The sequence below is a fragment of the Cololabis saira genome, chromosome 2, assembly GCF_033807715.1.
Source record: "Cololabis saira isolate AMF1-May2022 chromosome 2, fColSai1.1, whole genome shotgun sequence".
Classification (NCBI taxonomy): domain Eukaryota; kingdom Metazoa; phylum Chordata; class Actinopteri; order Beloniformes; family Belonidae; genus Cololabis; species Cololabis saira.
In genome coordinates, this window is record NC_084588.1 from 17,309,579 (window position 1) to 17,334,669 (window position 25,091).

General features: G+C 39.1%; 1 protein-coding gene across 35 annotated transcripts in view; it reads right to left on the reverse strand.

The window, feature by feature from the left end:
• Nucleotides 1-415: 415 nt before the first annotated feature.
• madd (MAP-kinase activating death domain) overlaps nucleotides 416-25,091 on the reverse strand; it is a 47,721-nt gene continuing 23,045 nt past the window's right edge. For 11 of the 35 annotated variants that reach the window (XM_061739058.1, XM_061739050.1, XM_061739057.1 and 8 more), the window contains 20 exons: nucleotides 20,738-20,846; nucleotides 20,462-20,648; nucleotides 20,114-20,264; nucleotides 19,566-19,769; nucleotides 18,185-18,235; nucleotides 16,556-16,659; nucleotides 16,150-16,233; nucleotides 15,669-15,827; nucleotides 15,322-15,442; nucleotides 14,410-14,472; nucleotides 13,439-13,559; nucleotides 12,967-13,072; nucleotides 12,755-12,865; nucleotides 12,556-12,663; nucleotides 11,634-11,798; nucleotides 11,478-11,550; nucleotides 10,725-10,831; nucleotides 7,299-7,368; nucleotides 4,672-4,718; nucleotides 416-3,154 (listed from right to left, as the gene is read on the reverse strand). In XM_061739058.1, coding sequence (XP_061595042.1) covers nucleotides 3,041-3,154; nucleotides 4,672-4,718; nucleotides 7,299-7,368; nucleotides 10,725-10,831; nucleotides 11,478-11,550; nucleotides 11,634-11,798; nucleotides 12,556-12,663; nucleotides 12,755-12,865; nucleotides 12,967-13,072; nucleotides 13,439-13,559; nucleotides 14,410-14,472; nucleotides 15,322-15,442; nucleotides 15,669-15,827; nucleotides 16,150-16,233; nucleotides 16,556-16,659; nucleotides 18,185-18,235; nucleotides 19,566-19,769; nucleotides 20,114-20,264; nucleotides 20,462-20,648; nucleotides 20,738-20,846 — 2,255 coding nt within the window. In that variant the 3' untranslated portion in view covers nucleotides 416-3,040. The remainder of the gene's footprint in view (nucleotides 3,155-4,671; nucleotides 4,719-7,298; nucleotides 7,369-10,724; nucleotides 10,832-11,477; nucleotides 11,551-11,633; nucleotides 11,799-12,555; nucleotides 12,664-12,754; nucleotides 12,866-12,966; nucleotides 13,073-13,438; nucleotides 13,560-14,409; nucleotides 14,473-15,321; nucleotides 15,443-15,668; nucleotides 15,828-16,149; nucleotides 16,234-16,555; nucleotides 16,660-18,184; nucleotides 18,236-19,565; nucleotides 19,770-20,113; nucleotides 20,265-20,461; nucleotides 20,649-20,737; nucleotides 20,847-25,091) is intronic. The other 24 variants (XM_061739072.1, XM_061739074.1, XM_061739069.1 and 21 more) reach the window with 11 other exon arrangements.

The following is a 25,091-nucleotide window of genomic DNA, read 5'->3' on the forward strand; positions in this document are numbered from 1 at the left end:
ATTATCAGGATTTCTGCATCCATCAAAATAATCATAAATCATATTTTTTTTTAAATTTAAATTGAACAGCTGATCATAATAGATATGTGCAGAAAATGAGAAAAGTGTCCTGGATAACAAAGATCTCAGTACGGTTACCAGGGTGATATTTGTTTGTAATTGCTTATGCAGTTGGGAACTCTGATATCGATGATCCCTCATCCACATCTGTAAATGCAGCTGGAAACTGCCATTTGAGCATCACGGTAACAGAAGATTGAAAGTTAAAATCTCACCATTTTCCCATTCTTCTTTTTATAAATCCTGTAATTCCATCGAAGGGAAAATAGGAAGTTAAGATAAAGCCTGTTGGGAATAGACAGAAATGTGCCTGGAGCTAATCTAGTGCAAGAACCTTTGCTTTTACCAGCTTTGCACACTTTAATATGTTTGAGTTTCGGTGTGGACTCAAAACTTGAATGTAAACTTTCATTCTGAGAACGTGTTTCACACCACTTGTTGGAATACATTTTCAAAGCTTTTCATTCTTGTTCCACTTCATACAGTACATTTTCTTTCATAAAAATACAATAAAGACAAATAGCTTCATCTGGGACAACTTTATTATATTGCCAAAGCTGTACATGTTCTATAAATATTTTCAGTTACTGGAATACTTCTGCCTGGCATCTTTTTTTTTTTCCTTTCTCTTAACAGCAGCCATTCAGGTACAGTGACTGAAGGGATGTGTAATATTCCAGTTAAGAAAGCAAACAAAAGGTCCTTTTTAACTTGAGCAAAGATTCCCAGATCAGTTCCAGAGGTGCTTCAGGTGGAGTTCTGCGTTTATGAAACACCATCTTCCTTTCCTTACACAGATGAACTACTAAAAATACAAGCATGTCAGGATCAAAATAAACCTCTTCCAATGATATAGCTCTACCAATATATTGCTGATCTGGAGAAAAAGTACAACTACACACGTACACACGTACACACACACACTCTTACAGTTTAAGTTGATGGGTGCGGATTCAGCTTCTGTTTTCCCTCCACTACGACCTACTGGAGGTGAGGACTAGGGTTGGCTTCAACACATCTGACAGGTCAATCACGGGACAGAAAACTATCTCACTCCAGTGGTTTTATTTTAGTCTCCACACCCCCGACAAAGTAAGCAACCATGTAAAAGCAGGTGTTTTCTGCAGGGAGCTGAGATTCTCCATCTGTGTTTTTGCTTGTTTATCTTCTTCCAAGATGACCTAATGTTCTGGGACAGAACTCGACTCCACCGCAGCATTGAGCCTTTTCAAACGCTGAGAGGAAAGTAAAACCTGCATGGAGGTCGTTCTAGGTCACTTTTCTGACTGGTGGAGGGAGTCTAGAAATTTTAGGACATTACCAGCAGCTGGTCGTGTCATGTACCGGGGGATTTAACATGCCGTCCTCAGAGGTTTAAGTAGAGGAAGATAAGACAGTTTGCAGATTCACCATTTCCTCTGCCGTGTTGCTGTTATTGATCAAACTGCCAGTATATCATTCAGGTCGTGACTTCCGGTGTCAGTAGTTATGTTCATCTAATCATTAAAGCCAGACTGATTAACATACAGTAGTCCTGACTTATCTGGCTCTTAAAACAAACAAGCAAAAAAATCAATCAAATGAACGCAGCTATAGCCCACACATCTATCAATGTTTAGATGCGGCAAGTCTGGCAGGAATGTTTGCTATTGTTTGGATGCAAAATTGATAATATACACAAATATGACGGCAGCGGCTCGAGCGTCCTCTAAACTGAGCACAAATAAAGACTCGTGCTCAATCGTGGATGTATTTGACGCTGCCCGCAGATGGAAAACAATAAGGAAATGACGACTTATTTTTCCAGAGCATCTGTAGCGCCTGCTGTCTGAAAACACCTGCCCTGACGTGAGCGATGGGGGCGGGGCTTAAATACAAGATGACCACCATCTGTTTTGTCTCGCGTAATGGACCGATCCCTTTAGAGGACACTTTGAACAGTCATGTCACACCAATATCAGAGTCATCAATAAACACTGCAATAATAAAAAAAAAAACAATAAAAAAAATAAAAATAAAAAAAAAGTACATTCTTCACCCTGTGAAAGCCAGTTAAGTCGGTTACGTTAACCTGGCCCTAGCAGTGGCTAACTACTTAAGTATTGCACATCTAGCAAATTAACATTTTGGACAAATCTACAGTTCATATATGTATATATTAAATAAATACTATATATAGAAATATATATATATATAATATTTATTTTTCTTCCTCATAGTAACATGCATTTAATAACAGCAGACCACAGACGAGAACTCTTACAGTAGAACTAGAACAGTAATTCAGCCTGGCGGGCCGGTCGAGGGCGAGAGAACATCTGAGAACACTCACAGTATTTTAGGGTTCACACACCATTAAGAAGCGTTTACATGCGTTGCTCCGGTGCAGTATACGACAGCTTTTCCAGGATGGAAACATCCTGCACTATAAGAGGGTCTCTGGATGTTTCACCGGTTTAAACTTGGACTTAGACTGAACTTTACAGTGACCACATATCACAGAACAACACGCAGTTGGATGGAGACGGGGACGGGGACGGGGCGGTAAATGTCAAGGCTGTGCACGGGACCTGCATGCACTCTGCCGCGGGGGGAATCCGCACATCTCACGTTGGTAAAAACAGCAGTTCCTGTCAGCTGGAACAATAGGAGACTCGCAAAGCAGACGCGCCTGAGGGGAGTCACTTCTCCCAAGGTAAAGAGCTGCAAACATTGAACAAGCCGGAGCGAACATCGGGACAACAGCAGTGGGGGAGGGGGGTGAAGTATTTACACATCATCACAGACCAAACATGTCTACACAACTGGAACGAAAGAGGTTTTCAGCTTATATATACAGAAGGAGAGAGAGCAGAAGTGTGTGTGCTTAGATTTAAAGTCAGGGATTGTCGAAAGTCCGGCTTAGGAGCTGAGATGCTGTTTCAAGTTGAGGCACACTGAAGGAGGGAAAGAGAAAGGAATAGAAAGCTCAGGGTGATGACTAGCTTGGAAGCGGTCTCGGTGACAACATCTTGGGTTTTCCTTCCGCCTCCTTCCCCTTCACTGCCGCCACGTACGAGAAGAGACAGAGGACCGAGTAACAGATCTGATGTGCCTGCAGAGGGACGGGAAAGGGAGGGTGACGGTACAAGTAGGTGACAAATGCTGTTAGTTGTCAGTTATACAAGGAACACGGGTCTTCACATTCAATAGCATCATGAGAAAACTGGTTCTGATGTAAAGCTTTATGACCGTTGGAGAAAACAACTTTTCAAATATCGTAGTCAGTTTTTCATCAAATTAGTTTTTTTTTATGTAGAACACAAATCATAAATGACAACAAAAACATTATATTTGCTCATGTTATTAGAACTGTGAGCATCAGCAGCTGATTTAAAGTATAAATTAGAGTTGGATGGGTTTTTTTTGAGGGGGGAGGCAGTGATAGAGTAACATGGAGCTGCACCACATTTTGAAGTCTGAAATTTACAAAACCTCTGGAAGGGTAACATCACAAAAACAAAAGAGGTTTTTAATGCTCTCCAGCCTCGGTTAAATTTGGAGAAAGAAAAACGCACGTTTGATTCTAAAAACCTACCCATCTGTGAGGCATGGTGGTGGGAGCATCATAGTTAGGACTCTTGATAGACCAGGACAAGGAGCGCCTGCCATCACTGACTGAACAATTACCGTATTTTCTGGACTATAAGCCGCTACTTTTTTCATAGGTTTTGAACCGTGCGGCTTATACAAAGATGCGGCTATTCTGTGGATTTTTTTCCAGCGCTCGGGGCGCTTTAACCGGAATTAGAATCAAAACTAAGACAAAATAAATGCAAAGAAGAGTACGCTACTTCTTCTTTAGCAGATAGAAGTAGGTAGAAGCATATTTCAAACAGATAAATAGATAAATAAATACCGGTTATTTTCTCTTGGTTCTGTCCCGTTTTAATCAGCAAAGTTGCTGCCGTGTTAAAAGACACTGTTAGGAAAGATCTATTTAGGTACAAACATGTACATCATTTACAGTTCAAAATCCTTCTGTACACGTAGTAAATATCTAATCTAACAACATAAATATCTGCGGCTTGTATATCTTTTTTTTTTTTTTTTTTAAATAGAGCGGATGCGGCTTATATGCAGGTGCAGCTTATAGTCCAGAAAATACGGTAACTTTTGTTTAAATATAAGAAAAATCTGAAGGACAGTTTCAGTACATCTGTCTCCAAATTTGATTGACTAGAAACTTGCACCAGATGCCGACTCTTACTACTCACACATGTGAAACTGGAGCATTTCCTCTGTATAATATGTCCTCGTTCCTCATCCTCTTTTAAGACTTGTGTGAAAGTCTGACAGGTGTGCGTTCACAATCTTTCAAGCAGCACATTTGCATCAGTTTCTGCTCACAACACAAAACCACTGAGCTCTCGTTGCTCAGAACTGGACGTGACTCTGCTGCGTTTCAGAGAGGAATTTCCACTCAGGAATACCTCGCTCAAACCTTCACACCAATGCAACAGGCATCATGTTTGTCTTTAGTGGTAAACTCTAATGTTTATTACACTAATTAAAGTGATGGGGGGGGAAATAAAAAGTAAGTAGAAGCGCCAACTCAAGAGGACGACTCACCATGGGGGTCTTGTACTTGTGGATCACCACTTCTTTAGTTTCAGGAACTATGCCGGTGCAAGAGACAAAACAAAGAATTCAAAGGCAGCAGGAACTTTGATGAGTTAATGTTTGAAGGCTTTGGGGAGGTTACAGGGCTGGACTTTCAATATGAAATGAACTGTGGGTCAAGAAGAGTCTATTACAACTGTAAATTCAGTTTAAAGAGACAGTAGCAAGGACAAAAGATGCATTTTAGGCCAAATTCAGTTATGTTAAAAGAAACGTTTAAAAATCATTAGAATTAGTTTCCATGACCTCAGATGTCAGGGGGGGGGTTGTGTTAAGACATCTGTTCATGGCCCACAATAAGGACAAAAAACCCAGAAATGTCTCATATCAGGAGACTGAAAAGGAAAAATGGAAAAAACTAAGAAGAAAAGGAATCCCAACCTCCCTCCCCAATCCCTCCACACCAGTGTACTGACAGGACATCACAGAAAAGCAGCTACGAGAGGCCCAAATCCTTTGACCCAGGAGCACGTCGCTGTCCACAGGACAGACGGACTTTTCATTAGTAACTGTGAACCCAGAGACAGCAGACACCAAGAGGCCGAGATCAGGACTGATGAAGAGGCTGAGAAATATTAAATCTCTATTCAACCTCCACCCAACCGCAAAGATCTCCACTTGGAGATAAAGAAAATGATGAACACGTGAGTGATCTCCCAAATTAAAAGCAAGTGATGAAGGATAATGAGGAAAACTATTAGAGGAAAGGTGGGAAAATAAGATCAATGTGAAGATGGAGTGGTGAAATAATCGGCACACATTTAGTTTGAAGAAGAAAGGTGACAACACTTTACCTGCTGGAGAATGAAGGTTTTCATAGTGGCAAAGATGAGGGCAACATTACAAAAGCAGCACAGAGGCACGGCAGTAACCCAGCCAGACACTCAACTTTACCTCCGTGCACCTCGTCTGAACACTGACTGACTGATCTAACTTTTGCTTAAAACAGCTTCACTTCAGACACGGACTGAAATCCCCGACTTCTCGCCACAATGCAAAAACATTTCAGACACGAGAGATAATTCCCCACAAAGAAAGCTTTTTCTGTATACTGGACTTGATCACTTCGAATCAGTTGTACTGAAAGAAACTGTGCTTTTAAACATAATTGATTAACGTGTTGGTGCCTAAAAACACATTTGAAAATGTCCAGTAACATCATTGCCAAATTGCTGGTGCAACTTTCCAACAGTAGATTCTCTACACCTCTGTCCGTAACCATAGAAACACAGAGGATTATATAAAATCTGATTCGAGCAGCCACAGCCTTCAAGAAATATAATCGCAGTGATTTCAAACCATCTGCATATGTGATTTGGATGTGATTCATGTTTTGTATTTTTTTCCTCCCTTGGTTTTGAAAAATGTGTCCTCCTTTCTGAATATAAACCATGGGAAATATGCAGCTGTAATCCAGAATCCATCACCTGTTGTCTGCTGTATATTCCCCTGATGGGCTTGAACATGCTCGACCTCCGCTCTGGTGTTGTGACACATTGTGACCACTTGGGGGCAGCCTCAGAATTTTGTGAAACAATCTGAGGTGAAGAGTACTTTTGATTATGTTGGTGTGCCAGTTTGTCATCCAACTGTAGAAATCCCAGGTCATAGACAACAAAAATCTGAGTTGTAGGGACCTAATGTTATTAATCTTATGGATTGTTCTCGCAGATGCGAGTTGCTTTGGATAAAATCTAAAAGCTAAATGACAGTGGTATTAGTAGTAGTGATTGTTTGATCTGTTTTGCTCTTTGCAAAGAACAAAAAAATGAAGACATTTTATCATCCTCTTATTTTAGTTTCACCATTATGATGAAACTTTTCCAAAACACATTTCTGAAATCACATACTACGTACTGGACTTTAAGTGTAGCAAACAGTATGTCCTGCATACTAGTCCTGCAGTCATTGTTAGTACAACTTTAAGAACAACCAGCAGAAGCCAGTTACGTGACGCCTCCTTCCTCCATATTGTATCATGATGCATCATGGGATCCAGTATGGACTGCTCAATTGCACTCTGGAGATTTTTCTGGAAGTAGCAAACCATCCAGTTACTGTGGTATTTTGCATACTGCGTAATCTGTTGTTAGCAAAGTGTGAAGTGTTAAATTGATGAAGATTGTCCAGTGCAACCATTGTCTGGTTTTGTTCCGTGCTGCTTCTCTCTATAAAGTCTTTGACGCTTTCAGTCAAACCAGTTGTCACTGGTTTCCTGCAGGTTCCACTACCAATCAGGATTTCACCACCGTGTAGCATCATCTTACACGGCGTCATTCTTTAAAAACACCATGTGGCATGAAATGCGGTACCACGAATGAGCCCTTCTCCTGTCGGCTCCAACCCTTCCTAATAAGTTAAATGAAGTGTTATCCTTAACGTTTCCACGTGACTAAAACCCACATCCTCTCCTCTGATTCACTTGATCAATCGCTGCAGCACAAGTTTGAAACATGCCTCAAGTTGAGTGTATCTAATTTAGTAAATGTTCACGAGCCGTCATCAGTCTGACTGCCAGGATGCTGAGTTACTGCCATGCCGAGTACAGGCCTAGAATCAATAGATGGTGTAATTACCAAATTCCTCCAGGACAAAGACTCCCTTCACTGTATTGCACTTTTTAATGTGACTCAGCTCTATGAAAACCTAAAAACAAACAAAAACAAACAAAACAAGACAGAACATTATTAACTCAACACAACCGGATATGAAGAATAAACACTTCATATTGAAAAATTAGCCATGTTAAACTTGTCTTATTCAGTATGAAAGGTAAAAATAAAAGAACAGCTACGCATGGGATGCAAGCTCTTAACAGCTAAGAAAAGAAAAGAGGAGCACACTATGAGAAGTTTCCATGATCAAACGCATTCATGGGCGATGAGGAGAAATGCATTTAGTCTGCTCAAAGCTCACCACTACTTCAAAATGACTCCGTTCATTAATGAAGTGGATCAGAAGTGGGAGAAATTAGGTTTTTTCTTTTGCTTTGGTAAATTTACGACAAAGATAGATTTAAGAAAAAGAAAAGTCTCAGAGATGCAAAATGGCCCATATGATGCATACATGGAAGTTCCATACAAAATGAAGACAGACACAAAATTTGACTCGGCATACAACTAGGACATTAAAAACACAAACGATAAAACGAAAGGAACCCAATAATATGTAACTGCTAATAAGCAAACACAGCAGAGGTTGTGTACCTTCCGCTCCTTGCAGGGGGAGAGAGCATGGGAGAGAAATGGTTTGGATTATTATCGGACAGAAGAGCACAAACACTCGACGGCGCTCCGAGAGGGCGCTACGCACAGGAGCCTCGCACAGATTCAAATCAAGAATCTAGCTGACAGGTTACCGGAGCCAATAATGAAAAACCCCTCACAAGAGGATTCACCCCCAGAGTCTGGGAAGTAAGAGAAAAATTAAAATAAAAACAAACCGAAAAGAAAAAGAAAAAGAGAGGACCAGAGGTTAACTAGGGTATTGAGAACTGAATTCACCTTTGTTTTCCTGGACTTTACACATCTCAATCCCCCAGAGCCCTCCATGCCTCCTCCTCCAGCAACAAGGGCTGGCACCAACGCAACTTGCTCACACAGCAGAACAGATAAATGAGGGCAGTCACTGATTGACAGGAAATCCCACTGCCGTGAAGGATGTCGTCTCTGACAACATCTTACTGCACAACTTCCCGACCCATTACAACACTGGGTTTAGTCACTTTTAGTCAGTCTGCCAAGAAGTCCTATTAAACAGCTGATAAAAAAAAAAATCCTATAAATCCTATGTTTTTCCCCCCCATAAGTAACTATGCCTGTGTCTTTGTAAAGACTATTTATGAGCCACTGTAACAACTGCACCAAAGTTCCTGCAAAAAGTACGTTTATCAGTAATACAGAACTTTAACTTGGGTTAATTATATTCAGGTTTTATTGTAAGGGAAGTGGGTGGCAGTCGCGTCTTTTGATTATAAAGCACAACTTCAGCACACGAGCCTGAGACGGAAAAAGACAAAGAAGAGCGAGCAGGAATCAAGGCAGCAGCTTAGCAGTGACTGCGTTTACATGCATCAATAACCCTTTTAAAACCAGAATATTAGCAATAACCCGGTTTTGCACGGCCATGTAAACACCAATAACCCCTTTGAATAACCTGAATTTGCTCATATTCCGGTTTTTAAAAACCCGAAAACGACCCCTGGGTTACTCCTTTCATAACCTGAATATTCAGTCATGTAAAACGCCTAACGGAATATCCCCATCAAACGGAACATGAATTTGTTTTCTGCGCATGCTCTGTTTGCAAGGAATCTTGGTCTTTTGATTCCAGGAAGTTCTTATAAACACGGAGAAACGCAAGACCACGCCACACTTTTGGAGTGAGGAGGAGACTAATCACTTCATAAATGTAATGAAGGATATGACCATTTTGGCATTTGTAGACGGTAGAAAGTACCGGGATAGCGAGATTTATTTCCAAATGTTTCAGTAACCGGAATATTAGCAATAACCCGAATTTTGACTGCATGTAAATGTAGTCATTGTGGCAACATACTAGCTAAAGTTTACTGGAGCTCTGCAGATGTTTTGTGTATTATTTCAAATTTAAATTTGGTCAAAAAGCTGCACTGACTGATATTTTGGACCACCTTTCTGTTTGATGTAGCTTACAAATAACAGATATAGTAAAAACTGATGTGAATTATTTGGTGCAGCGCTCACTGCTGCAGTCTGTTGTGATAACTGGTGACTGAAAATAAATCTGCAGCCATTTCTGGTCTTTTTGAGTTATGTATAACCCCAAATGCCAGTCTCGGTTGCATTAATGTTGAATGATTACTGATTGTTCTTCTAGATCAAAAGGAAAAACCAAAAATCTACTCTTTTTAGACTTCAAAAAAATCACGACTATTATTCCTTTTCAAACCAAAAATGATGAATATTAAACTTCTGCTTCATTTTAAAAGAAAAATGTCAACAGGATAGATAATGCTCTGTGGACATTTTTTTTTAAAAATTCATTCATTATTTTAGTACTGCTTATTTAAACAAAGAAGAAAACACCACATTGCTATTGATTTTCAGTATTTAAGGAAACTGGCTCACTTTAACAGTTACTGATTTAGGGAGTTGATTAAGGGTCTATGTTTTGGCAAGAATTTAGATATAAATATTGCATTAAAAGGTAAGTTGAATAACATTTGTGTTGTCTCTTTGTAGGAACATTGCACTTAGATGGTTTAAGTTATTAAATACATACGATATTTGTTAGTTGTCGCAACGCTCTGCCAATTAACTTGAATAGAGATTGAAACGTCTACAAAAAAAGAAATAAAAAAAATTAAAGTACAATCACACCTTTGTACTCTAAACCACCTGAAGAAAAGGATGAGTCCCAACTATCACTGCCTACACAGACATGAGGACAAGACATGATGTTCAAGGGTCCAAACTTGAATCAAAAGTTGCTATCACATAGCCAATTATTAATGAAAAGTCTGCTTGAGGTCATCTGTATTCCAACTGTTGCACAACACACACAGATTAACACGTCAACTCCTCCCACACAGTAAATGGACATGAGGTTTGAGCACCACAGATGTCAAAGAAAACGCGTGTGGCAGGATGTGGTGTTTAGGGAAAGCAGGCATGCAAATACACAAACAAAAACAGAAAGTTAAACTCAAAAAAGCAAATCTTAGAAATAAAAAAATAAAAAAGCACAACCAGGGACTCTTCCTCTAAAAGAAAGCAGTAGGTATGACGCAATACCAATCAAACTAGCTCTGAATTGTTATACATCCCATTTTTGCAGCTATATTTTGATGGCAATAGAGGAAGAGGTCACAAAATGAAAGGAAATGGTATTGAGGCAAACAAGAGACGAGCAGAGAGTTGGACAGACGGTCGATATGAAGTCTGAACCATGAGTGATTTCATATTCTCATGCCCATATGTGAGATGAGAGGCAGTTCCTCTGCTGTGGTCCTGGCCTCTTACCTGGCTGTGCATGAATTTCAGGTTGATTCCTTCCAGTGTGACCTGGAGCAGACCACCTTCTCCAGTCTTCATGTCCTGGACCGGGAACTCTCCGCCCAGCTCCGGACCTAAGAGAGAGATGCCGAGGACGATGGTTTTAGCTTTGCTGAGGTGCCAAGTTCTGTTTACTCAATTTGTTTTATATTTAACAGACGAATATAAAAAGAAAACTCCTGCATACCTTCTTCTAACCGTGCATTCGTTTATTAGGCCAACATTTCGGTCATAGACCTTTTTCAAGGCTTTTTTTAATTTCTTTTATTGATGCCTTGAAAAAAGGTCTGACCAAAACGTTGGCCTAATAAACGAATGCACGGTGAGAAGAAGGTGTGCAGGAGTTTTCTTTTTATATTTGGCTGCAGCTTTCCTCCTCCGACGCACTTTTCTGCAAACCCGGTGTGCAAAAAGTTTTCTACTTTGGATATTTAACAGACTGAAATTACTCCAATATAAAACACAAAACCTTTAAATATGTCAAAAGTAAACTTGATGCTTGTATTCTCCCAAAAAGGTCTGGTAAACTGAATACTGACGTAGATGGTGAATATTTTCAGCTTTTTAACCCCAATAAAATTATATATTTAATTGTGAAACCACACTCTTTGTTACACCCAACTGAATTTCTTCAGACACCACTCGTCATCCCTGACAAAAGGCTCGTTAGTTGAAAGGCCAAAAAGAGAGGGAGCAGGAGGGAAAAAACAACATTTTTACCTGGTTTAATGCTTTGCTGTCTTGCTGCAGCTCTTTCCATGCTGTCTTTAACACAGTAGTAGAGTTCACGACACTATAATGAAACGGTTAAAGTTAAATGAATGAATAAATAACGTTCACCTGAAGTCAACCAAGTCACTGGATGCCATTTCTGACCTTTTTGGTATAGAACTTGTTGAGCTGTGTTTCTTGGCCATTGCGTCTCCAGAGACACAACACCTTGGTCTTGGGGCAGTAAGTCATGTTGATGAGCTTCTCGTACCACCAGCGCTCGTAAACGGTACCGATGTTGCTGCGCAGGACTATACAGTCGTCACACACCTGAAACAAAGATGAGCAAACTTTAGTATACATTAGGGCTGGGCGATATGGACCAAAAGTCATATCTCGATATTTTCTAGCTAAATGGCGATACTCGATATATATCTCGATATTTTTTCTGTGCCTTAATTGGGGTTTCCCCCAAAGCATTATAGCATAGCATCTCTGTTAGCTTCATTTTTTTCTGAGGCAAACCCTTAAAAAAACAGTCAGTTTTAATACAAAGCCTCGTGCAAAATGTCACACAGGTACTTTATTAACAGAGGTCTGCACAATATCAAAATGTATAAAACTAATGAAATAAAAATAAACTGCCTGCATATATAGAATAAAAATGCTTCTTGAATAAAATAAAACAAATATCCCTTTCCTGCATAACAATTAAATTAAAATACACTGTGCAATTAATACAATGTAGACAGTAACAGGCAGACTTTTCCACTGAGGTTGACAGTTGTGCAAATAACAAAACATTTGTGCAAATCTCAAATAAAACATTCAAGTCAATTTGTCACAAAATAAGCTATATCAAAATCATAAAAAAAAAAAATGTAAAAAAGATTTTTTTTTTTTTTTTTTTTGAATCGATATAAACAATATTGTCTCGTACCATATCGTGTTTGAAAATATATCGATATATATTAAAATCTCAATATATCGCCCAGCCCTAGTATACATGTATGAATACAGGACAGTCTGTTCTCAAAAAGCAGGACAGAGGAGTTACAATCCACAAGCTCCACTAGGAATTACATACCTCCATAAAAAAGATGTCTCCTGTGGTATCAGTACCAGCATGGACGACAAACGTTTGCTTCTTGATGTGACGGCTTCCACTGGGCCTGATGGACAGCTCACGGCCATTCTACACAAATAATTTGGCTTAAGTTGCTACTATCACAAAAAAACTGACCGAGACCAAGCTAAACAAATTTAAAAAGGAGACAAATATTCACCATATTAGCCAGTTTGTCCAGTATCTCGTTGATCTCTTGGCTGTATGCGAGGCCAATGTGGGACTTGCCCATCAAGCGCCTCACTTTTTTCTTTATGTCGTTTTTGGTTACCTAAACAAACAAATGTATAGAACGTTTAGACATCTGGAGGTTAGAGGGGGAAAGAATACATTCGTTTCTCCATGTTTGAACTAACAAACAGGCTCCCCTACTTTCATCATTAACATGTAAGCAATCATGTTATGCAGCAGGGTTCCCAGAAGTCTGTCTTCATCATCCTCCAGACGTTTCCGGTCATGCTCACCCAGGGATTTGTACCTGTGTTACACAAGACAAGCAAATGTAATAGTCTTGGGTAAGTTTCATAAAGCTCAGCCTGAATGCATATGAGCAAAAACTCGATTAAGAAGTAGCATCTGAAAATCAGAATAGAGATGAACCGAGTGTGATCAGCTTGTGATCAAAAACTGGACAAAATTGAACTAAAGAGCATGTTTTAGTTATAGGCCGTTGAATATTGATTGTTTTTTGGTCACTAATATGTCATATGCACAGCTCTCTACACAATGTTTATTTGTATGTTGGAATTAGCAGATTAGACACTTAAGAATCAGCCAAGAGAATTGCAATCGGTGGATCTCTCCCAACAGCTCAAATTCATTACAGACTGTAGATTTAGTGAACCTTTCGATCATCTCCTGAGGTCCCTGGTCCATCCCCATGCCCTCACGTTCCAACATCACAGCATCTAAGAAGACGTCCTCCCAGAACTGCACCTGATCCCAGAGTGTGGAGCGCTCCTTACCTGGAAACATGAAGAAAAACAACTGTAGCTCCAACTATGTGCAAAACCCCTCCTTCCGTAGCTACACGGACAGTCTTTTAAAACAACAACACACAGCATATGCACCCACAAGTACACAGTCATCCCAGTCAATTTTAATACATTTGCACTGCAATTTTCTTTCAATTTATTACTTAGGATATTTTTCAGAAAGGGTTAAAAAGGTCAAACCTTTAGGCAATGCAACAATTAGCGCCGCGTCTTGAGTAGCATTACGGAAATGTCAGGTAAGTCTGTACAGACCTGAATTTTCAATGCATTTTTTTATATTTCTATTTTACTGGTTCCATTATTAGCAGTTTGCTTCTGTGTATTTTGGGGTTCCTGTGACACGGAAGCTAACGAGGCCACCCCCGCCATAAAAACCCTTTTTGCTGAGTTATAACCAGATATCAACCACTGTTCTGGATCAACACTGTCAACACGCTGTGCAATCCATCAAACTCTAAAATAACATTCTCAAGACTAATAATGTAACTTTTTTCACTCGCTGATGAACACACGCTGGTGTACAGAACCTTTACACAGCAAGATTGCTCATATAAGAAGACTTAAAATTTGATTGAGCAGAAATTGTTTTCACAAGGTGAAATTATAAATTACTTTCCTCCATCATACTTTTTCTCAATTTTATGTTTACCCGACGGTAGCTTCCTGGAAACTTACGATTCCAGTCATGCTAAACCCAGATACGCAGCTCACTATCGAAGAGGAAAAATTAACATCACATTAAAAAGACTAAACCCAGACCTAGATGAACTGAACACACACACAAAAGGTAAACGGAGCAAAGGCAAGAGATCAGCCCTACTTAGAGAAAAGGTTTCCATGGCAGCATCCTCTAGTTGATCCCAAACGGAGCTCTTATCGCGCCCTGGAGGAATTTCCCATGAGCAGCAGGAGGGAAGAAAAGCAGCAAAAGCAGGGATGGGGTTAGGCGAAGAGGAAGGTTTAGTGGCAAAAACAAGAGCAGAGCAAGCAGAGAAGCACTCCACAGAAACAAAACAAAGACGGCACACTCATGTATTCACTCATTTATGAGCTCTACTTTGCAATGAATACTTCAAAGAATATATTTACATGTTGTACGAGAATTACCTGCAGTTTTTGATGGGATACCACGTTTATGATCTCATATCAAAGTTCAAATAGCATATTTTGACTTTGTTGATAACATAAACAAATAGTCACAGTTACACAACAGTAATTTCTTGCAGACAGATGTGACACACAATTCTCAAAACATAGTAGGCACAATTGCTTATTAATTCATTCTTATTTTTAGTCAGTCACTCCAATCTAACTGTGGAGCGTTATAAAAATCTTAAATTAATTAATTTAAAAAAAATAATGCTTTACTTTATCAAATTGAGTGGTTTAAAACTAGCATCACTTGAGGTCATCATATATCCAACTTCTGCTTTCTCTCCAAAAATATAAATCTGTACTGTATACTAATACAAAAACTTCAACTTGGTCCCTTTTTTAGGCATAATTCAAAGAAAGACTTTGAACAAGTTAAAGGAAAAGAGCGGCAACTTTCAAGCTTCATTATGGAAATTCCAAGATCTGGCAACACTTTTTATGTTTGTTAGTAAAGCAAAGCAATCTAGAGACAGAAAAGGAAAGCATTTCAAGAACACAACATGGAAGTGCTTCCTAAAAACATCAGTGTATGTTTAAGCTGTCTGAATAAGTATTTGAAGTAGAGCGCAACACTTACCCAGCAGGCCTTCACAAAGGTAAATCCTCATACTCAGGTCCTCCATGGGCTGTGCGGGAACCCCCTTCGCCAAAGCAGGAACATGGTCCTTTACACCTGGTTTCAGTGTGTGGGTCTTTCCCTGTGGAGTCGGGGAAAGATGAGGTTTGTGCTCCAACGGCTAATATAATGGCCACAAATACAAGTGCAAATGTTTGTTGAATTAGCCACATTGAAATGGACAAACTGGCTTTTGTTACAGCCGTTTTAACATTTTATTAGTGGAAAAATGTAAATAAATGTTCCTTTTACAGCCGATTAATGTGATACTTGATTTGATAATCAATATAAGCAACTCTTTGACTTACAAAGACTGTGCTCGTGGCAGGATTGGTTTCAATCTCACTGTCTGACAGCGTTCCTCTGGACTGAGTCAAATGAGGAGCAATTCTCCCTCCGAATCCTTCTCCCGCCGTACTGCTCAGATCACTGTCAGCTCCGAGAGTCTCTCCAGAGCTGTTGCTTATCTAAAACATAAAAAAGAAAATAAGAACAGGGCAAATGTGGACATTTTTTAGATACAGAACTTAATGGCAATCATATTCAAATACTCTCACTACTTAAGTCAAAAATAAAGCATGATGAGTTTGTAACAACCGACACGCTCAGCCAGTGGAGATTAAGAGGTCCAATGGACAACCTAAAGACAGTAATACACACTCCAAAAAAAGGCCACAGTGGAAATTAAGTATTTTCAGACTATATGATACTAGTTTTTTTAATAATCACATGTATTGCATTGATTAAAACCAAATCAAATGAATGATGTGTGAGTTGGTCGTGCCCTACCACTGTGCTAGCCTCCGAGTCCTGGCTGGTGCTTCTCATCAGGACCGGTGGTTCTGAGCTCGTAACGGACTCTGTGTCACTCTTCTGGAAAACCCAAAGGAGAGAAATGGTGGACCGAGATGAGTGGAATAAGTCAGTGCCGGGCGGTAAAATACACTTCCAGGTATCTGAATGTCAGGAATTCGCCTTGACAATAAATAATGACATGTAATACTGTATGTTTTGTAATGTTTGATGTTCTTTTTACTCAATTTTTAAAAACTAACTTTTTTTTTTTTTTTTTTTTTTTTAAATTGCATTCGAATATTCACCTTACATATGACAAAAGTTAGACTTTCTTATTCACATAACAACAGAACCTGTATAGAAGGATGGTGATTAATTAGGTCCATGTCACTGAACAAACCTGAGATCCAGACGCCACACTGAGGCCACTGTCCGCACTGATCTGGGACTTTTTCTCCTCTGCATCAGTCACCTGCGAGCGCTGCTGCTTTGCTACTTCAGAACCTGCAAAGTGCATATGATTATAACACTGTTTTCCTGAATAAGAACGTAATATTATTACTAAAAAGGAAGCCGACACTAGTCTGAAGTGCCAAAGACTATCAAACACTAGATTATAGTTGTGCACAGCGAAGCACACTGTGTAACACTAATTAAAACATTACATGATTTTAAAATTTAGATCTTAAAATACAGGTGAATGAATTGTTATATCTATACAAGTTTTTTTGACAACTTTACTTATATATCTTTGATAATATATATTAAATATATATTTGTATAAAATACTGTGCTGCTTCACTGAGTGAAAAAAATCTTTAAAGACACTGAAAAGATATAAGACCAAGAGGCAAGCAGAGAGTGCAATAAAACTGGGAAAACATTACAAATGAAAACAAAACTGCAAGAGCGCAACATTAATTCTCAGTCAGTGCTGCAAATGTGGCCGAAGTTACAACGAAAACAGACAGACACAGGCAGTTAGGCATGCAGACAAAGTGATGAACGGCAAAGGAGACATTTTCTGTTTCAAGTGTGATTTGTCATTTATCACCTCCGTGGGTGGAGACGTGGTGACGCATACATCCTGATACTTCCTTGCGTTTTTCGCTTTTGGTGGCATTTAACTTTGGCAAACCATTTCATAAAGTCTTAAATATAGCTGTAGATTGCTGCCTGTAAATACACAATTTACAGCAAGCCACTTGGAAAAAATACAGTTAAAAAGAGCAGGACAGGGCAGCAGGAATTCACTTCTGCTCATCTTGATACATGGTCGCACGGGGAAAGTAAGAAGAACATTGGGAAAAAAATATACATAATTCTTGAGCTTAATCCAGTAAATATAAAAACACAAAATTTCCATATTTCTTTCTGCCAAGAACACCATATCAATTGAGCCACACAGAAAAATAATTCGGCTTTTATTCTGTTAAAAAAAAAAAGTAAAATAAAACTAAAACAAGCTGGCAATTTCCCACAATAATATCCTTTTGAAATTCAGAGCGTCTTAAATGTTGACTAAGTTCAGGAAAGCCATTTACAACGCGTTTCTCTGTCAGCCATTAACACAAACACTCATCCATTGTTTTTGGTGGTTTATTTCTATAAAAAACACACACACCAATGAGCTTATTGTGTCTTGTCTCCTCATCACATGGTGGAGCTTCAGGCTGCAGAACAACCTACTCTGCCCGCTGTCTCACAGTCAACCCAAGTTATCATGTTTAGAAAATAAAGACAATTCAAAGTCAAATGAAGCTCACTCCTCTCAACTTGGGGAAAGAATGAACTTTCCAATTGTAACTAACCTTATCTACATTTAATTTGTTGTTTATGAGACTAGTAATATGTATTGATTTTGTTATCTTGAATTGGAACTTTTATTACTATGAAAGGGGTATTGTCTTTTACTTTTCCAACAGCTAACAGTTTGAAAAAGGAAGGTTAAGGGGGCGCCACAAAGTCAGCAGTTTAACACCCCAAACTTTATATTTTTTCCCTTTTGGGTGTGTGAAAAGTCTCTTACTCTGTGGTTTTTCCATAGCTTTTTGCTTATCCTGGTGCTTGCTCCACAATTCTACCCAAGATGCATTGCAAGCAAGGAGAGAAAGACAGAGAGAATCAGAGAGCTTGTTGAAAAAGCATGTATGGTGGGTGGGCATTTAAACAATAAACAAAATCAAAATAAGCACCGAAATTTGTTATCATTGAAGGAAGGTGTTTTGTAATGTTTGCATGTAGCTGTGTTTTAAACACAAAGGGAAAAACAAGGATTTGTTCTGCTGGAGCCACAGTAACAACTACTAAGGTAACATTACAACACACCCAGAGCTCCCGTAGAAAGTCCTGGAGAGCCACACAGTGATGTCAAAATGAGCTTTAGCTGACCTAAAGTCACCTGGTTCTAAATCTATCACATTTGTCTGGCTCTCCAGAGCTGCAAAAGGAGCGATGGCTGATATGGAGAAGAGCATGAGATGGGCTTGAAAGGCTGATTAGCCACTGAGTGGAATGGAGTAGTTGCAGAAGCCAGGATGCAAGTCTTACAGCATTCTGTAGAATTGAAGGTGCAACTTCTAACAGGAAAAGTAGGGGTGCAGGTAGGAGAGGTTTCAGGGTGGCTGGACTGAGAGATTCCCCTGTATACAGACCCAGTATCATTTTTGGAAAATTAACTTGTAAAAGCATGAGTAAGAGTTTTGAAGTCAGTTATGCCTTTAGTGACCAATAGAAAATACTTGTGTGAAATCTCTTTCTTTACTGGGACTGTTTACTGGGGAGTGATGCTACCACCGTCCATGCTGAGAGCAAAGGGAGCTGCTTTCTTTTCTACAGCAAACCTTGCAAAAACCTGCAGTAAAGGCACAGACGGATATCAATTTGACTACCGATGCGCATACCTCGGGTTTTTCTTCGTCCGCTACTGCAGATTTGCACATCGCAAGAACAAAACAAAAACATGCATTCAAGGTGCTAAGAGGCCAACAACAGATCCTCAGAAAGGAGGGAAACAGTTGCACAAATGTTTTAGGAAAGGGAAACAAACACGCGCAGTCCAGGCTTGAAGGCAGGGATGTATTCCAGACACTTTAATATTATTTTATAATTGTAAACAAGGCCTTGTTCACAATTTTATTCAATTTCAAACCAAATTCTGTTTTTGAAAATCATTTTCAATACACCATGTGAATTTTGAATAGTTTTAGGTCATATTCAATGACAATTATCAGCTTAAGTTAAAGTGTGTGGAATATAATTACAGCTTAAAAATCTGTCTGGGACAAGTGAAGAAATCTTTCGTTGAGACGGTTGGGAGAGGGGTGGGACTATACGGTTGATGAGCTGGTAGAGGGCAGGGAGGGGAAATATACAGTGCACATGCAACCGGGCTGGGGTGGTGTACACACCAATCGAGGCAATAAAGTTCTCCTCATTCAGACTCCGGGTATCAAAATGATGGGCTCCTTTGCCCGTGGTGTGGTGAGGCAGATGCAGGTGGGGGATATTCAGGAGGCCCTGAGGTCTGGCAGTCTCCATACGACCAGAAGGACTCTCTTTACTCCCTGGGCTGCCAGCACTGTCCGTGGGGCTTCGCTTGCGTTTTTCTGGGTCTACCAGGTTGTCAAAATTAAGGGCCAAACAGTTCATGAAAATTACAGGAAAATAGAGTATGTGAAGATTTAAACTGGGAGAGGGTTAAAAGTATTAGGCATAAGCAGTTCATACTTTCAGTTATTGTCTTTGTGAGTCAAGGTCTAACATGCAGCTAAGAGCTTAACAGGAACACAATGCAAAGACACAGACGAGTGTTAGTAGCACAGGCACGCTGCCGTTATGGTTCTCAGCACAATGCTTCTCAAAAATTATTTAGCAAAATACAATAACTTACTTACTCTAAAAGTAGAAAATGTTGCATAAACTTGATACATTCCTGTGTTACACATATGGGACATACCTTTGGTTTGATAATGTGTGCGTGCAATTTCCAGTAGGCTGAAGACACTGGCCATTCCTCCCAGGCCTGCATTAGTGTAAGTGTGCTCCAGACTGGAAACTGTGCACTTCAAGATGTCCAGCATGCCTTTGTAAACCTTTCTGCTCACCTCCTGGAAATTAGACACAGTAACAAGGTTTATAATATAAGTCAGTCTCAAATCAAATAGCGACATGCTAAATTTTTTTTAATTTTTTTTTAACTAAACACCAAAAAGTAAAAATAGTGATACAAGCAACATCTGAATGCTTATTCCTGATGATTTGTAGTTCATATGTTGCTTTCCTGGCACAAAAACAAGCATCTCACCACATCACGTATGATCTCCTGTCGGGCATCTTCCTCTGACTGAATAGCTCTGTTGAGTTTACTCAACACGAAACCGCGAAGCTGCTCATTCTCCAGCAGGCGGCGCACTTTTTTCATGTTGAGCCAGCCGACTCCCTGTCCATCCAGAACACTCTGTACCACTTCTTTCAAGAACTGCTGGTTCTCACTGGATCAAAATGACAATTTCAGTCAGTCATTTTGTATATAATTTTATTCTGCAATAAAGACATTGTAAAGTGTTTAAAAATTATCTACCTTGTATTGTTGATTCGACCCTGAGGTGAGGGCGATTCTCTCTTCACTGTTGGGCTGTGTTTTATTACTGAAGACTTCTGGTCCACAAGTGCTCGAGGTGCACGTGCCCCTGAAAAAACAATCCAAGAATAAACAAAATAAAAATTAAAAAAAAGGGTGGGGTGGGGGCAAAATAACTTGTAAATGAACAAAACTGCAAATTAAAAGTTCACTAAGCTTGAAGAGCTCAGGGGATGCAGACTAGACTAAAGAGACACTCGCACATCAGCTGTAAACCAGGACAGGAAACACAATTTACAACTACTGTATTTAGAGGATCGGTTAGGACAGGAAGCATCTTTGTGAAGAAGATGGAAACATTTGGAATCTACTGAAGGATATCTACCACCGAACAAATTACTGGAGCAACTAAAATGTATTATCATGGCAAGAGGGGAAGAAATGCAACCCTGCAGACACACACGCACACACACACAACCCCCCAGGAGTCCAGAAGGCGCCCGTGGTGGCGACATCACACATTAGCAGTGTAAAGTTGAGGTCAGAGGGAGGATGGTGCGTACAGCACGACATCAGTGACATCATGCATGACGGAAACAATGGCGTGAGTGGAAGAATGGTATTCATGTTCATATATGTTGCTGTGATGCAGTGCCCCCAATACATAACCAGTTGTTTGGGTTGGATCAATCATTAAACAAGTATATTAGGATTTATATAAAGCTGAAGATTTAGGCTGGTAGGTTTGTTTTAACGTTTCCCCATTTGACTTCCTTATCGGCTTGCTCAAACATGAGAGAATTCAACCCAAGCTAATACAATTCCAAAAAGGTAAATAGACATTACATCGTGTCTACAGTTGTATTGGCCACCAATTGTTTATTGGCTTAATATTGTATCATCAATGTTCTTATCAACTGGAAAATGAGAAATATTGATATAATTCCTATCAATGAGGGAATATTGTAATATTCTGTATGATGAAAACTCCTTCAACTCACCAAAACCTTTAACTGCAATACTGGCACAGAGGCTGTCAACACAACAAACTACTTCTTACATAGTAATACATAAAGACATAATTATTTAAAAAGGAAAAAAACATCTGGTCCTTCCCAATTCTTAAAGCTAGGAAAAGAGACCCAGAGTTGAACAACTTACTATGTTATAGCATCTAATAAAAATAAATAAATAAATACATTTAAAAAAAGGCTAAACCAAAATGCAGAAGCAGTGAAAAACCAAGAACACCTCATGTTTCAATAGAAATTAAGAGAATAATTAACAGCCAGGTCAAATACAACCCCCATTACAGTCACCAGCCATTGTATTACGTACAACAGGTAAAGCTAATACAGTGGTGTTTACCAGCTGTATTCCAGTTATATTAGGTTATTTAGCTTCTGTGTGTGTGTGAAAGTGTGAAGGATCTTTTTTTTTCTCTCAATCTGGCAAGGACAACAAGGCCACTTCCAGAGAATTTGTAGTCAATTGGTGGTGTTTATCTTTGCAGGACTGGATGTTTGAGCAAGTTCACCTTGTGCAATACTAAGAAGTAGAAAAAAAAAACAAACATCATATGGTAAATGTTAGAGCTCAACACAATATAACTGTCTAGATTTCTAGACATATCGCCAGCAAATTTAAAATTTGCTTTGCAGCTCCGTCTAGTTACCATCCGCTGGAGCTCATCAACAATAACCTAAAGTCCTGGGGAGATAATGAAATCAGTCCATCCAAAAGTTTAATAAACCTGTTAGCGCCGCTAGTAGCTAAATGGCCCTTAGTGAAAACCCACTGATAGTTGTTGTCTCTCCATTGATCATCCTGATGGAGGACAAAGTGAAAGAGGCAAACACATTCGGAGTCTTGGCCCTGCAACTTGCAGTCCACAACAAGAGTGGACCAGCTGATATTCAGCAGTTCTGAAGCCTGGTTTTTGCAGACGAAACAGTGAGACATGTTGGCCAATGACATCTTCCGTGACCGTCTTGTAGGGATTGAGGTGGATGAGGCCCATCTCCTTTACAAATGGAAAGAGGTCTCTGGTAAACTTGTTTTAACAATGAAATAAACAGTTCGAAACGTAATCTGAATGTGATTATGTCTGTCGCTGTGTTACACACGGCCTTTGATGTGAAAGATATTCTCAAATTCTTATTTCAAAACAAAAAAGGTGTCTTCCATTTTTATAACATTGCCCTCTCTCTTGCACCATCAAAATCTTCTATGTCACCTTGTTCATTGCTGATTGGTCGTAGTGCTAACCAACTGGTAGTTTGATAAGCGACCGTTGGTGCTGCCCTTTGGATGGGAAGGCTCTACAGATCATTTTCAGACTTTACATCCTTCTTAGATGTGGGTCTGATCTACCAGGGTCAGCATTACTTGGGGAAATAAAATGCAACAGGAACATACAAGACCAAGTGGAGATGTTTTTCCATAAATCCTCATATCAACTGTCAAAGCACAAGGCAAAGGAGTGGTAATGACTTCGGTTTGTTTTCATCGTACGCCCTTGGCAAATCTACTACAAGGTGGCTGAATAAGCTAAGAATCAATGGCCCAAGGAAGTTCAGACCAAACCAAAAGAGATATTGTTGTAGGACTTTAACAAACCAGCACCAATTAGAGGGAAAAAACAGAAATCAAAATTACTCTACAGCAATGTGACTAATAATGATATATAGCAATTATTTATTTTTAATAATTGCGGTTAAAAGTGGCTCTATAGGCACCTGAATAAAGGAGTGTTACTTTAAAAAAAAAAAACAAGAACAAAACAAAAAACACACACTTTATCTGCATTTTAGCTCAGTCTTTTTTTGTGTAAGTCAGTGTAAGATGTCACATGTTTTTCATCTAATGTTGGATTACTTAATTTAATGTCTGGACAGGACCAAAGGATTTGGAAAGATTAAATTTTATCACGTTAGTGTAATTTTACGACCATCTGGGAAAAAAAAGTTAAAATCTTTCAAGCCAAATGCAGCATAAGCATTATTGCAAAACTTTGAAAAAACACAAAATAATTTTCTTTTATCAATCAAAGAAATCAAGTTACAATCAGGTCTGGAGGTAAAACATCTTTCTTCCATTTTCGTCAGGGACTGAGAAACCAAAAGATTTAACAAAAAGTTTTACGATTTCCTAAAAAAAAAACCTTGTACACTGCATTAAATCATCTCAATGATGGCAAACTCACAGCTGAGCAGACAGGGTACATTTCAAGCATCCTTTTGTTTTGTATTGAATTACTGTATCATCCAAACAAAATGTAACTAGTTTGTGATTTGTACAACTCAAACCATATATTCACTGGCCACTAGTTTGGAGCCACTGATGCATCCAGTAACATATTTCCAAACATGACAAGGGCATCCTCAACAACAAACACCAGAATGTGATACAAAACTTGCAATACATTTTATTGTTTTTTTTAGTTTTTTCTTATAAAAGTATAATTAAAAACAAAATACCACAGACAGAGTTTGACTAAATATGGATTTTGTTCTATGGCAAAGCGAAGCTAAATGAAAATGTTTGTCGTTAATAAACAATATAGAGCTGGACACTCCACTGGAGTACTAGTTCATTGATGTTTTTGCAGGGCCGCTAGCCATTCTTGGAAAGCTCAGTAGATAAAAGGTCTTAACCCTTTTGCAATAGTTCTTAACCTTCAGGGACAAATGATCAATTAACCTGTGTAACAGGGAAGATGGAAGATAAATCCATATCAGTCTAACCAGCAAAACCTTAAATGAATCTGCAGAAGCAGGCTATATGCAAACAGGGTTAGAAAAATATTATTTACCAGGCCAGATATAAAAACCCTAAGTTGAACTAGACACTAAACCTTTCGGCTCAAATCAGCCTACAGACATTCACACTCAAAATATGAAAACCTTAAAACTATCACAATACAGACATAAATAAATTCAATTCCGAGTGCAGTGATGCTTCTATTCAATATGCAAGAGAATTGAAACACGACATGAGCGTGGATGAAACTGTCTCTTTAACTCTAAAGCCAAAAATGGATTTCACCGGTTTAGTCAATATCTAAAGCTCTTCTGGACTAAATCCTAATCACTTCAGTTACTTAATATAATTAGCGCTCCTGAGTCTGGCAAAACTGGCAGATCTCATAACTGTTTAATTAATTTAAAGAATATGGTATCATATATAAACTATCTACCAATATCTTTACTATACTACTTAAGTATCAATGAATATGTGTAGTGTTCAGGGTGCCATGTATCACAACTGTTTGAGTCCTCCTTGCAGTCTACCCATGCTCAAGTACAGACCTGCATGCCACCCTCCTCCTCTCTCTTTCCTGTTCTATACAGTC